Here is a 13277-nt window from a genome sequence, read left to right as displayed (position 1 = left end):
GGGTTCAGTAATTTGCTAGAATGGCTCACAGAATTCAGGGAAACATATTTACCAGTTTATTATGAAAATAATATGATAAAGGATATAGATGAATATCCAGATGGAAGAAATACCTAGGGCAGGGTATGTGGGAAGGGGCATGGAGCTTCCGTGCTCTTTCTGAGCAATCCACTCTCCCAGCACCTGCACATGTTCACCAACTCGGAAGCTTCCAGAACCCCTACTTCAGGGATTTTTATGGAGGCTTTATCACAAAGGCATAATTGATCATTAATTCAGTTTCCAGCCCTTCTCTGGAGACTGGGGGCGTGGGACTAAAAGTTCTAAGCCTCTCATCATGGTTTGGGCTTTCTGGTGACCAGTCCTCATCTAGGAGCCCACCAAGAGCCACCTCATTAGAAGAGAACTCATTCTTATCCAGGAAATTCCAAGGGATTTATAAGCTCAGTGTCAGGAACCAGAGTCAAAGACCAAATATTAGAACAAAAGATGCTCCTTGTGCTCTTATCACTTAGGAAATTACAGGGGTTTGAGGAGCTCTTTACCTGGAACTGAGGGCAGAGACCAATGTATATATTTTCTATTATCTCACAGCATTTGTCGTAGAAATAAGAAAATTTGGCAAGAACTCTTTCATCTCTGGTGAAGTCTATTTTAGTCCATTTCATTTATTTTACTTTTATACCCAACTTAATTTCTTCAAGTTGTCAAGATGTGATGGTCAACATAGAACTTGGTTGCTTTAAATATGCTTTCTTGAATTGTGGAGATAGAAATTAACCCCATCAATTCTGCCTCGTTTTGTTTTTGTATAGTATATATATGACATAAACGTCATATATGTGTGTATTTGTTGTTGTTAGAACTTTTGTAACATTTATTAGGACCTCCTGTGTCATCTGAGTAAACCCTAGCTATTAAATACTCTGGTCTAAATATTTTAGGAGTGAGCTGTTGTTTCTTCCACTCCTCAAAATATAGATTTTAAGTGCTGATTTTATATTCTAGGTAGAACTGAAGTTTCCTGCACCAGGAAAGCCTGGAAATTATCAATATACAGTGTTTCTAAGATCAGACTCCTATATGGGTTTGGATCAGATTAAACCATTGAAGGTAAGAATAATGACTATGCATTGCATATGGTTGTCTATTTGAATAAGTGCTTAATATACTGGGGAAGGTTTTCTAGTTTTGAAATGTAGAATAATAGAAAAAGAGGTCATCTCATACTTTTAGGTAATATACTTGATGGACTACTCTTTCAATAATAAACTTAAGTTGTATTAACAGAGTGTAATGATTTAGAACCTTGAGTATAACTTACGTGATACATTTTAATGTGCTGTAATATGCTGTAACTTTACAGGGCCTCACCAAATGGGTTCTGTTTTCTTTAAAAAGCACATGTGTTTTCCCCACAGATTCCATTGTAGTGTTTATTGATTTCCAAAACTAATTTGTTTTTGATCATTTTAGAGTATACATTTGTGTATCATTTGAAGCACACTCCCATCAGAGCTTTTTATAAGAGGCATGCTATTGTGTTAGAGAGATTGTGCTGAAGAAATATTGTTGCACTGTATACTGGAGACCTAAGAGAAGGGAGCCAGCAAAGACATACCTTTTTTTCCCCCACGAGAATACTGTATTTCTTTCCATTGGCTGTAGAATGTTACTTCATGAGTCTGGAGGCTGCAAATACCTCTTTGGAAGTCACACTTGAGTTTTTCTTCATCAGCAGAAGACTTATTAAGACATTACTCAGTGTTCTCACTCAAGAATCACAATTATTCATCTTTCATGCCACAGGATAAATAGTATAAGCTCCTAAAATCAAACTACATTAGAAATTTAACTATACTTACGTGTTAGTAGATTCACCTTTTTATTTCTGGGATGAATATCTGTTCTAAGTATGTGAAATTTAGAGTTAAAAGCATAAAATCTATTTCTTTATAATTGCTGCAGTCAAAGAAGCCTTTTCTTTACCAGGTGTTTCTCCCATTATTCCTCCCCAAGTTTCTGAAGTCTACATTTAATTCTTTCTTATAGTTGGAAGTTCATGAGGCTAAGCCTGTGCCAGAAAATCACCCACAGTGGGATACAGCAGTAGAGGGGGATGAAGACCAGGAGGACAGCGAGGGCTTTGAAGATAGCTTTGAGGAAGAGGAAGAAGAGGAGGAAGATGATGACTAAGCAGTACTATGAATGGACCACAGTATTTGCACATATTTGCAAATTTTTGCTGTTTTGGAAGTGTGTAATAAACCAGAAACAGTGCAGAACTGATGTTGAAGGAGGTGTTAGTTCTTTACTAGAAATGGGTGCATAATATATCTAGGCAGTGGTGGTGCCTTGGTACAGTCTGAAAAATGCTTAAGGCTTGTGAAAGCCTTTCAAGTATGGGATGGTGCATTTATTTCATCTGCAAATGATAATAAACCCTTTGTTATAACTGTCCAGAAGTGTGGGCTATGTATTATCTGATCATTTATGGTCCCAGTGAAAGTAAAGGTACATGAAAAACAGTCTATAAATGAGCGACTTTTCTTTGTTTAGCTTTAGTTTTAACAAACGTTAAAGTATGGTAAACACCACAAATGTTTTAAGTAACATCTGCTCAAGTTTTAATCTCTTGGTAAGCTCTATTCACTTATTGACATTTTGCAGTGATACAAGAGTATTTATAACAGCTCCATTCATAGCTTTAAACGTTTTATTTTTGCCTATCTTGGTCGTAAGTTGGCATTCTGTCACATTCCACATAATATAGAGGGCTACATTTTGGGATTTTCCTTCTTTTAATTGCCCAGAGTTATCAGATTATAAAAATGGCTTTTAATGGCTTAAAACATTTTTAAGCCTCTATTTTAGCAGATCAATACAGGATCTAATTCTTTTTATAAGCTGTAGATCTAAAAATGATTGTGGGACCATATGTTCTCTGATATTGGTGACTTATGTTATTAAACCTTTTTTAAAAGGTTCATTATAAAAGCTGAAATACATTCTTAGCTTTTAATCTACCTGACTCTATCAGAAGCCTTTTAAGGAAAAATATAACATGCAAACGAGGCATTTTTTTGTATTCATTTTGGACTCCTGTCAATAAAATAGAAGTTTGATTCATTTTACGTTTGTAATGGTGTGTCTTTTTACTCCCAGAAAGGGATATGATAGGATAACTCATTCTTTTATTTTTCAACTAAAAATTTAATAATAATATACATGACTGCTGATGTGATTGCTATTTCTGTATACTATAGAAAAACCCATGATTGGGAAGAATTTTCCCCTCACACTCTCACACAGTACAACCTGGAAGGGAGTGCGTATAAAGAGCAGAAATGTGTACATGCTGAGTTATTGAGGTATTACTAGATACGGAGGAAGCATGTCTCTATTATAGGACTGATTGTAATAATCCTCTCCTATCAAAATCTCCACAGACCAAAGTACTCTTGGAATACTAATTTGTGACCTTCTTTACTTAGAAGGTTGTCACTTTCCATGCAGAATTACCACTGGTATTTTGTTACTGCAGTAGTTGGAAATAAAATTTGAAACTTAACCAAAAACATGAATGGGGGGGTTTTTGGGGTCTAAATTTAGGATGTAATATTTCCTATAATACGATCAAAGCAATTTTTTCACTGGAACCTCCATCACCTATTTTTCTTTTAAAGGTGTTAGTGAGACCCTTCCTTGGGAAGCAGAAGCGCCACTGAGGATTTGTTTCATTTTATAAGTAGAGGGTGGGTTTAATTTTCGAGTCAGGTTTTGCTGGGAAGCTGCTGGCCACCTAAGTGAGGTGGAGGGAAGTGAGCCAGCCTGTAGCATCCAGTGAAAGGAGAGGTTAGAGAAAACGCAGGCGGCATGAAGGCAAGGAAAGCGAGCAAATGAAACAGTGTGTAGTATGCGCACTCCTGGTTTTCTTGAAAGATACTTTTCAAGAGAAGTATTTCTATTCTAGTGGCTATTTTGTCTTAAAGAGGCTTTGTAAGTTATTCAAACTGGCTTCTTTCTGATTTTAAGGCTAGAGGATGGTTTTACAACCCAGTAACTCACCACAGTGCTTAAAAAAACAGCATCACCTCATTAGGAAACCCTACTAGCCTGTTTTCCTTTGCCATTTGTGTGATATATGTGTACTTCCTAACCAAATAATACATTTTCTTCTAATGAGCTCTTTCCATATTGCAATAGTGAAAGAACTGAGCCTCATTTTATAGTTCTCATCTTTCCAGCAAGTCTCTGAATTCTACATCCCTTCTTTCTTTCTCTATTATTGAGATTTAATAACTAATTTACCCTGGTTTGCATTTAATCAAATGGAAACTTTCACTGAGTGCAGTTTCAGTTTTGTTCCCATCAAGAAACACTGACGTTTTGTCAACAGAATAGATGAATATATAGATGAAAACATTCAGTGTGCATATACAAAGTGAAACTGGTTATTTATGAAATTAAGCTACTTAAATTGTATAATATTTTTCTCTTTAAATTGGTAAAGTACCTATTAAAACAAAAGGTACTTGTCCAGAGGAGACCACAATTGAAAGTCTTTCAGTTGTAAATTTTTGTGTTATGAAACTTGATTTAGGCCCCATGTGTGTATCTCAATCTTGAAGTCAGGTTGTTCATGTCCTTTAAAATTAAAAAAAAAAGTTTGTGAACATTTTTTTTAAATTGAGTACATTGAATAAGGTTTTCTGTGTAGAACATTACTGTATTTGTCCCAGCTTGCACTGAGGGGTGCAGAAGGATGCTGAGCCTGTCTGGCTGCAGGGCTCCACTGCGAGGTGGAAGCTCAGGCCCTGGGTGGAAACAGAGTGGGTGGACACCAATGGACTGATGTGGAAAAAGGGAGCAAGGGTGTTGAGGAATGTAATGAGGTTCTCTGAGCATATAATTCTCGACCATAATATTTATCCAGTTATTCACTTCAGCCAATCAAAACCAGATACTGGAGTGGTCTTTAGCAACAATTGTTACTTCAAATGCAATTCAGCAAGCACTTCGCATATTTTTTGAGGGGTTGTTCATCATCACATATTTACTGAGTTTCAGTGTGGCTGGGTCTGTGATTGGACACTGGGGCTGTAAAAATCAAAGAATTTGTGTTCTTAATGACTCATAGGTATTAGGGCAGGCAGATTTGTGGCAGTCTGTTTTAATCCATTTGCATTGGCTAATGACCATTGTTTGGAATGCCTTTTTTAGTTTGTCTTTCCACTGTAGGCAGAGGAGTTTTTTAAGGTGCTAGCTACTTGTTGGCTTAAAAAAAGAAAAAGGCAAACCTTCATCCTTTATTATTAAGTGTTTCTTTAAAGCATTTTCCTCCCCAAATATTCTTATTCAACTCCATGAAATCCCCTATTTAATCTGTCTTATAGTAACTGAAACAGCTATCAGTGAACCATAATGTGACATTTTACCTACCAGCTGTGCAGTGATTAGCCCAAATATGTCTTTAAAAGTTAGCATCAAGCATCTTCACACATTTAAACTTGATGCTAGAGCTATTTTGCAAAACTAGAAAAAAAGCTGTGATCTTGTACATTTTTCTGTAACTTGAGCTAAAAATTCAAGTCTAGCAATCATTGGCCTGCTTTAGGGCTGTGGCTTCAGGTGGGGGCGTGTACCTCCCAGGAATATGCAGGTAATCAGTCCACTGGGAAAATGTTAAAGCGGTTGTTTGTATTTAATCTCAGCCTTTTAAATTTCTATTTTTGTGTGTTTTATAATGTACATAATATATTGTACAATTGTACACTTCTATAATTTGTAAATAAATAATACATTTATTGGTGCATTATACATTCTTTTCTGATTTCAATGCATGATCAAAATATTTGCATATGCTGCTTTGAAGTGTTGATATACTGCCATTTAAGCAAAAATGAAGGTTTGGACCTTTGGCACTCACCATTTGAGTTCACAAAATGATGCTGCTCTGCTGGAATTGACGGGTTGGCATTCACTGTGTAGCAAAGTGATATTTTTTGAGGTGGAACTGAGTAGGTTTGGTGATGGGGTTAATAGATGAGGGGAGGGTTCTAAGCAGCTGTTGTCCATGGAAAGAAAGTGTGACAGGTGAGGGCAGAAGTGCTAGGTGTGGCTTCCAGGGACTTCCAGCAAAGTCTACAGCTCTGTTAGTGGTCCCTGCAGTCAGTGGCTGCTACAAATTACAGGTGAGCATGAGAAGGACTGTCCACTCTTTTCGGCACTAGATGGTCCAGCATTAACCTGCCAGGCTGGGTTACTGGAAACCTGAAGTGTACACTTTAAAATCTGGATAATTATGAGCAGATTCCATAAAGAACTTTAAAACTATTTCCCTGTAGTTTCTAGCCTGGTTCCGGTAGAGGGCGATAGGGCTATAATTTTCTTTAGCAAAGAATGGTTTAGTTTGTGACACAAAGAACCAAAATTAAAGACATGACTGTGTAATTTATTTCTATTGCCACCTTCTAGGCTTACCTCCTTCCCTTTAATGTTTTGTATTCCTGTCTAACCCTAGCCTTTATTACATGTGTCCTTTAATATATTAAATTTACTTCTCGGTTTTCTGGCTAGAAACATTAAGCCCCTTTGCAACAAACTCCCAAAGACAATCCACGTCTGTTAATACAAATGTATTAGATTGCTTGAGAGAGGTGGGAAGTCAGGTAGGACAAAAAAAATCCTTTTATTCTACAAAATTAATTTTTGGATGGTAGATGTCAAAAACTATTGAAGGGTCTGAGATTTTTACTGTGTGTGCAAGCTAACAAGTTAACCTGCCACAGTGCCATGGATGCTGGCAGAAGACAGGAGACTCCCAAGTCAGAGGCACTGGAGGCTGCGCGAGCTTCCTGTTCCCCATCTACTCCTCTGTCTCCCAAGTTCCATGGGGCTGATTGGAATAGCTCAGGTGGATGCTGCACATGCTGAGGAATTGAAACCTACTCTTTGAGTATGCAAGCAGGGCTTCCCTGGTGGCGCAGTGGTTGAGAGTCCGCCTGCCCATGCAGGGGACACGGGTTCGTGCCCCGGTCCAGGAAGATCCCACATACTGCGGAGCGGCTGGGCCCGTGAGCCATGGCCACTGAGCCTGCGGGTCCGGAGCCTATGCTCCGCAACGGGAGAGGCCACAACAGTGAGAGGCCCGCGTACCGCAAAAAAAAAGAGTATGCAAGCAAAGCTGCCCAAGAGGGAGATACTCTTTCTTCCGAGGCTGTTTCCTATGCACACATAAAAAGATAGTCTGGAACAAAAGCAGTGTGCCTCTGCTCACAAGGTTTGCAGAAACATGAGATATTCATAGAAAATTGTCTCTGAAAAGTTGGAATTCAAAATATATAGTAACTTCTATTTACAAAGAGGTATAGAGTACTTATTTTCAAAGAGAATGTGTTCTGTTTAGTGACCGTTAGGACCAGTGAGGCCATGTTCTTTAAGAATAGTGTGCATTTAAACCTTTTGCAAATGTTTTATTGTCAAAGATACTTTTATGTTACAATTGAAGACCGTTCACTTAACATGTGCACCAACTAAAAACAATACAGAATTTTCCAAATTGAATCCAGAGCAGTGTGATAGTGCAAACAGGGTGTCTAAAAATGAACACTATAGCTGTTATATATTATAACCATAAAAGATTTTGATAATTGCCTCTGTACCTTTGCCCAAAACCTCAACCCAAAACGTGTCCTGCCCCCCGCCCCCAAAATCCCACTCTTCCCAACACACTGAACATGTGCCTTCAAGTGAGTGGATCCTTGTAGAACAGCTGCCCTTCCTTTAGTGGTGCCCTTTTTCCTAAGATGCTATCCAAGTCCAGGGAGTCTTTGGAGTGTCTTTGGTTGAAATAATTGAGGAACCGCTGAAATATTCTTCTGAACAGTTGTGCTGGCATCTGACCATCCTTTGAGAGAATATTTATTATTTTTTTTTTACTGTGAAAAGTCATTTAGAGATGATGAATTGGGAGGGTAGTCAAATTTGCTGATATTTCGATGAAAAATTAAGCATGTGACTAAAATTCAATGGGTGCCTTTTTAAAAATCATGATTTTTATTTAAAGTGCATCTGAGGACTCCCAAGGAGACATTCAGTAATATTACTGGGATAACTCTAGCCTCCCTCATTTATATGGATTACTCTGCATCTATATCTTTGTAAAAATTAGTCTACTTGCTTTATAATCACATCCAAAGTTTCTCCAGCTTTTTATTTTTATTTTATTTTTTAATTAATTAATTAAATTTTGCGTTACGCGGGCCTCTCACCGCTGTGGCCTCTCCCGTTGCAGAGCACAGGCTCCGGACGCACAGGCTTAGCGGCCATGGCTCATGGGCCCAGCTGCTCCGCGGCCTGTGGGATCTTCCCGGACCGGGGCACGAACCCGTGTCCCCTGCATCGGCAGGCGGACTCTCAACCACTGCGCCACCAGGGAAGCCCTCTCCAGCTTTTTATAATTTCTTGATTCTCTGCCACATTCCTGGGACTCCTGTTGCTGGCTGTGCTGTACATCAAATTTCCAAAATTTTCCAGAGCCTCCTCTTCTTGATGTGACAACGCATATATGAGAGAGAGAAGGGGGAGCACCAGAAGAGGTACCCCAAGTTGAAGGGAAGCAGGGCATCCCTTCCAAATGTCTCGGAGTTGCTGTTTTCCCCACAACCAACTCCTGGTTCCGGACTCTGCAGTTGCTCTTTCTTCACCGTCCTGAGATCGTGCTCCAGCTTCCCTACCCCACTCACAAAATGCTGAGCCGGGCCCATTATCATGCAAATTATGAGGATTACTGTGATTTTCCGAATAGTGCTTTTGAGAATTGGAGATGAAACTAGTGTTATGACTCACAGTATTATTTCTTTATACACTGAACCTCCACATCTTTCAAGTCTGCTGACTTGATGACGGGGTATCGCTCCGAGCGTCAGGAATGACACAAATGGGGCAGCGCACTTTAGATGATTTTAGGTTTGCTAATACTAAAACTGAGTTTTGAGTAGAATTGTGACTGTTTCAGTGTGTTGAATAATTTTTAGAGCGAGAAAAAAAAATCTTAAAAAAAAAGCCTTCCTCCATCTCCCTCTGTATGATTCGTAAAATTTTCTTTGCATTTAGTGCTAGGTACTGATAATCTGATTGAACCGAGTGCCTGTCCCCCAATCTCTCCACAGCCTAATATAAGCAGAGAGAATGTAGGTACGGGAACAGAATCCATGGATTTTAGTCTTGGTGCTACCTCCATGGAGGGGCATTACCGTGGGGAGTTCATGACAGCGTGTATGCAAGTGCTGAGAACCTGGGAGGCCCCTTCTCAGCAGCTCTGGTTTGAAGTAGATCACGCTTCCAGCTGCGCCCACAGAGGGCCAGGCATTGACGTGAGGGAGAGACATGGAAACAAAGACTCAGATAAGAGAAGTGACGTGTCACAGTTGGTGACGGAGCTGGAGCTGGGACCCAGGCACCTTCCTCCACAGGGGCTGCACTGTACAACCCACGTGTCTTTACTTGCACCACTGCTTCCGACAGCGGGGCTACCCCGGAAGACCATCACTGACGGGTTCCTCATGGGCTCCAGGTGCAGGGACCTGAGGCCGAGGGGAGGGGCGGAGGACAAAGCTAACAGTAGACTGTGCTTGGGATACAAAGAAAACAGAAAAGAACAAAAGCAAATAAAGACCCCTGCTGTACATTCTAAAAGAGGAGAAAAAGAATGAACAATAAACATAATTGATAAGTAATTTAAATAGTATAATTGAAGGTGATAAGAGTGATGGAAAAAAGAAAGTAGAGAAAAACAAGTCAGGCAGATGGAGGACAGGTTTCACTTTTTGTGGTCAAGACAGGTCTCATCTCAAGCTGACATTTGGGCCAAGGCTTGCAGGAGTGAAGAAGTTAGCCGTGCAGATATTTGGGGAAAGAGTGTTCCAGACAGAGGGCAAAGCTGACACACAGGCTGTAAGACAGGAGTGGCTGGCAAGTGTGGGGAACATCAAAGAGGCCATCAAAGTGGCTGGATCGGCTGGAGCAGAGTGAGCGAGGGGAGAGCAGCAAGAGATGAGCTCAGAGTGATATTGAAGGTCAAGGTCGCAGAAGGCAGGGCCTTTCAGGTTGTTTAAGGACTTCGGCTTCTACTCTGAGTGAAGGGGGAGCCACTGCTGGGTTTTGAGCAGAGGAGTGACAGGGTTTTGATCCTTTTATGTCTTAAAAGGATACTTCTGGCTATTGTGTTAAAAAAAAAAAAAGACTAAGGAGAGAGGGGTTGAAGTAGGAAGACCAATTAGAAGGTTACTGCAGAATTCTCCCTGGAATTTTTACATGTGTTATAAGGCAATGGATGCTATACAGGTGTACCTCAGAGATGTTGCAGGCTCTGTTCCAGACCAGCGCAATAAAGTGAATATCTCAATGAAGTGAGTCATAAGATTTTTTTGGTTTCCCAGGGCATATAAAAGTTATGCTTGCACTATACTGTAGTCTATTAAGTGTGCAATAGCATTATGTCTAAAAAACCGTACATAATTTAAAAATACTTTATTGCTAAAAAGCAGATCATCATCTGAGCCTTCAGCGAGTCATAATCTTTTTGCAATAGTAACATCAAAGGTCACTGTCACGGATCACCGTAACAAATATCATAGTGAAAAAGTTTGAAATATTGTAAGAAATGCCAAAGAGTGACACAAAGACACGTGAGCAAATTCTGTGGGGAAAATGGCTTTGATAGACTTTCTTGACACAGAGTTGCCACAAACGTTCAATTTGTGGGGAAAAAAAAAATCTGTGAAGCACCATAAAACGAGGTATACCTGTATAGCTATCCCTTTATCCGCATGGAGGCTTCGATGGGGCGGCAGCCGTGGAGGTGGGGTGCAGTGGATTTGGGATGTGCATATCTTGAAGGTAAATCCAGCAGGATTTCCTAATGAAGTGAATGTGCTGTTATGAGGGAAAGAGAGGAGTAAAGATCCTTCTACGGTTTTCGCCTGAGCAACTAGAAGGATGAAGTTGCTGTCAGCAGACAAGATCAAGGCAAGATGTGGAACAAATTCGGGGGAAAAGATTAGAAGTTCTGTGTTGGATATGTTGGTTTGAGATTCTTCAAATGAAAAGTTAGGTGGGCAGCTGAGTGTGTAAGTCTGGAGCTTAAGAACAAGGTCCACCTCAAAATAGAAATTTGGGTTGAAACGGCACTTACTCACTGAATGAGATCAACAAAGAAATAAGTGAGAGATGTCTGGGCCCTGAGGAGGGGTAACGCTATCAGGCTGGAGTGAGGACGAGATGGCGGAGGAGACAGAGAAGGAGCACACCGTGTGTTGGGAGGAAAACCAAGAGTGTGGGGTTCCGGCAGACGCTGTCAAGGAGAAGGAGGTATCATCATTGGTGTCAACTGCACTGAGAAGACAAGAAAGGGGAGAACTGAGAATTGACCCCTGGATTAACCAGGAGGAAGTATTGCTGATCTTCATAAGAGCCATTTCAGTGGAACAACTGGAGACAAAAACCCCACTCCAAGCAGCTTTGAAATTCAGAAGGGGAATTATGACAGTGTGGTATTGGGACAAGAGCAGACAAGGAGGCCAACGATACAGAATGGGAATCCAAAAACAGCCCCCCACGTGTGGATGGACTCACGCACTTGATATATGTGACAAGTTGGTGCTGCAGAGCAGTGGGGGAAAGGAAGGCATTTTCAAAATATGATGCTGGGACAATAGGATATCCATTTGGGAAAAAAGAAAACAAAGATACATGGCTTCTGTCTCATGCTTTATACAACAATTAATTTCAGGTGGCATATAAGTCTAAAATTGAAAGGCAAAACAATAAAAGCTTTTGGAATATAGGAGAATATATTTATGACCTTAGGGTAGGATACAAAGAGCATGTCTAAAAAGGAAAAAAAATTGAGAAACTGAATTACATCCAAATGAAGGACTTCTGTCCAAAGACACAATAAAGAAATGAAGAAAGCAAGCCCCAGAGTGGGAGAAGATATTTGCCATACATGCAATTAACAAAGGAGTTGTATCCATACTAAACAAAAAGCACCAACAAATTGGTAAGAAAAAAAAAAGGCAGACACCTCAACAGGAAAATGGGCAATAGGCTTAAAAAGACACTTTGTGTCACGGACTGGGTTCTTCAGAAGCAGACCCTGAGAAGGAGTTTGTGGTGCAAGATGTTTATTAAGAATCAAGATGCTTATTGTGAACAAAAAGGGGAGGAAGCAGGTTCGGGCAGAGAAGAGAGATGAACTTCGATGTAGGCCCAGCAAAGCCCAGGCTAACTTGGTGGAGGGTGCTCATTAATGTGTCCTGTGTCCCGTGTCAGGCTGGTACGGCTGTACCTTTAGAGTCTGCCTTGCTCAGTCAGAGAATGGGCTCCCCAGGGAGAGCGTGACCTTGGACAAGGTGGTTCTCTACAGTCGAGGCTGACCCTGAAGGAGCCACTGGCTGGAGGCCGTCTGGGGACCACTCAGCTGCTGGGCAGCAAGTCCTTCCTGGAAGGAGGAGATGAGTGCCATGTCTCCACATCTACTACAGTTCACAAAACACTATATCCTAAGGTCCTAACACACACATAAAAAAAAAAGCTGTTCAAGCTCTTTATCCATCAGGGAAATGCAAATGAAAGCCACAATGAGATATCACTACATGCTCATGAGAATGGCAGAATTTGAAGAGATTGACAATACCAAGTGGTATTGAGGACGTGCAGCAACTGGAAATCACATCTACTCCTGGTAGGGTTGTAACTTTGTAGATCACTTCCTAAAACTGTTTGCCATTAGTTACTAAACTTGACCTTATGCATAGGCAGTGACCTAGCAATTACTCTTCTAGGTATCTATCCAGCAGAAATGCATGCACATATACACCAATAGACATGTACAAGAATGTTCATAATAGCCCCAAAATAAAAGTAATCCAAATATTGATTGATTATAGAAAGGATAAAGTTTTCTATGTTTATACAAAGGTTGTGATGGGGAGCCGCCAAGATGGTCCCCAGTGATCCCTAACTCTTGGTGCTCATGTCCTTGGGTGGTCCCTTCCCACACTGGACCAGGATGGTCTGTGTGATCAATAGCAAACAGCAGCACTGACAGTGTGTCACTTCTGAGATTAGGTTATAAAAAACATTGCAGCTTCCATCTTGGGAGCGCCTTCACTCACATTTTTCCTCTTGGACTATTTGTTCTGGGGAATCTATGTCGTGAGCAGACCTATGGAGAGGCCGAAGTCTTGTCAACAGCCCTGTGAGTGAATTTG

At 40.5% G+C, this 13277-nt stretch overlaps 1 protein-coding gene across 2 annotated transcripts in view; it reads left to right on the top strand.

Annotated features, from left to right (window-relative positions):
• The window catches only part of SEC63 (SEC63 homolog, protein translocation regulator), a 71307-nt gene extending 65494 nt beyond the window's left edge, over window positions 1-5813 (top strand). For both annotated transcript variants that reach the window (XM_070043457.1, XM_030882902.3), the window contains exons 20-21: window positions 1009-1113; window positions 2053-5813. In XM_070043457.1, the coding sequence (XP_069899558.1) occupies window positions 1009-1113; window positions 2053-2196 (249 nt within the window). In that variant the 3' untranslated portion in view covers window positions 2197-5813. The remainder of the gene's footprint in view (window positions 1-1008; window positions 1114-2052) is intronic.
• Window positions 5814-13277: the final 7464 nt, after the last annotated feature.

This window comes from Globicephala melas, chromosome 14 (genome assembly GCF_963455315.2).
Source record: "Globicephala melas chromosome 14, mGloMel1.2, whole genome shotgun sequence".
Classification (NCBI taxonomy): Eukaryota; Metazoa; Chordata; class Mammalia; order Artiodactyla; family Delphinidae; genus Globicephala; species Globicephala melas.
The sequence above is the reverse complement of the archived record's forward strand: the minus strand, read 5'-3'. Positions and strand labels throughout refer to the sequence as shown.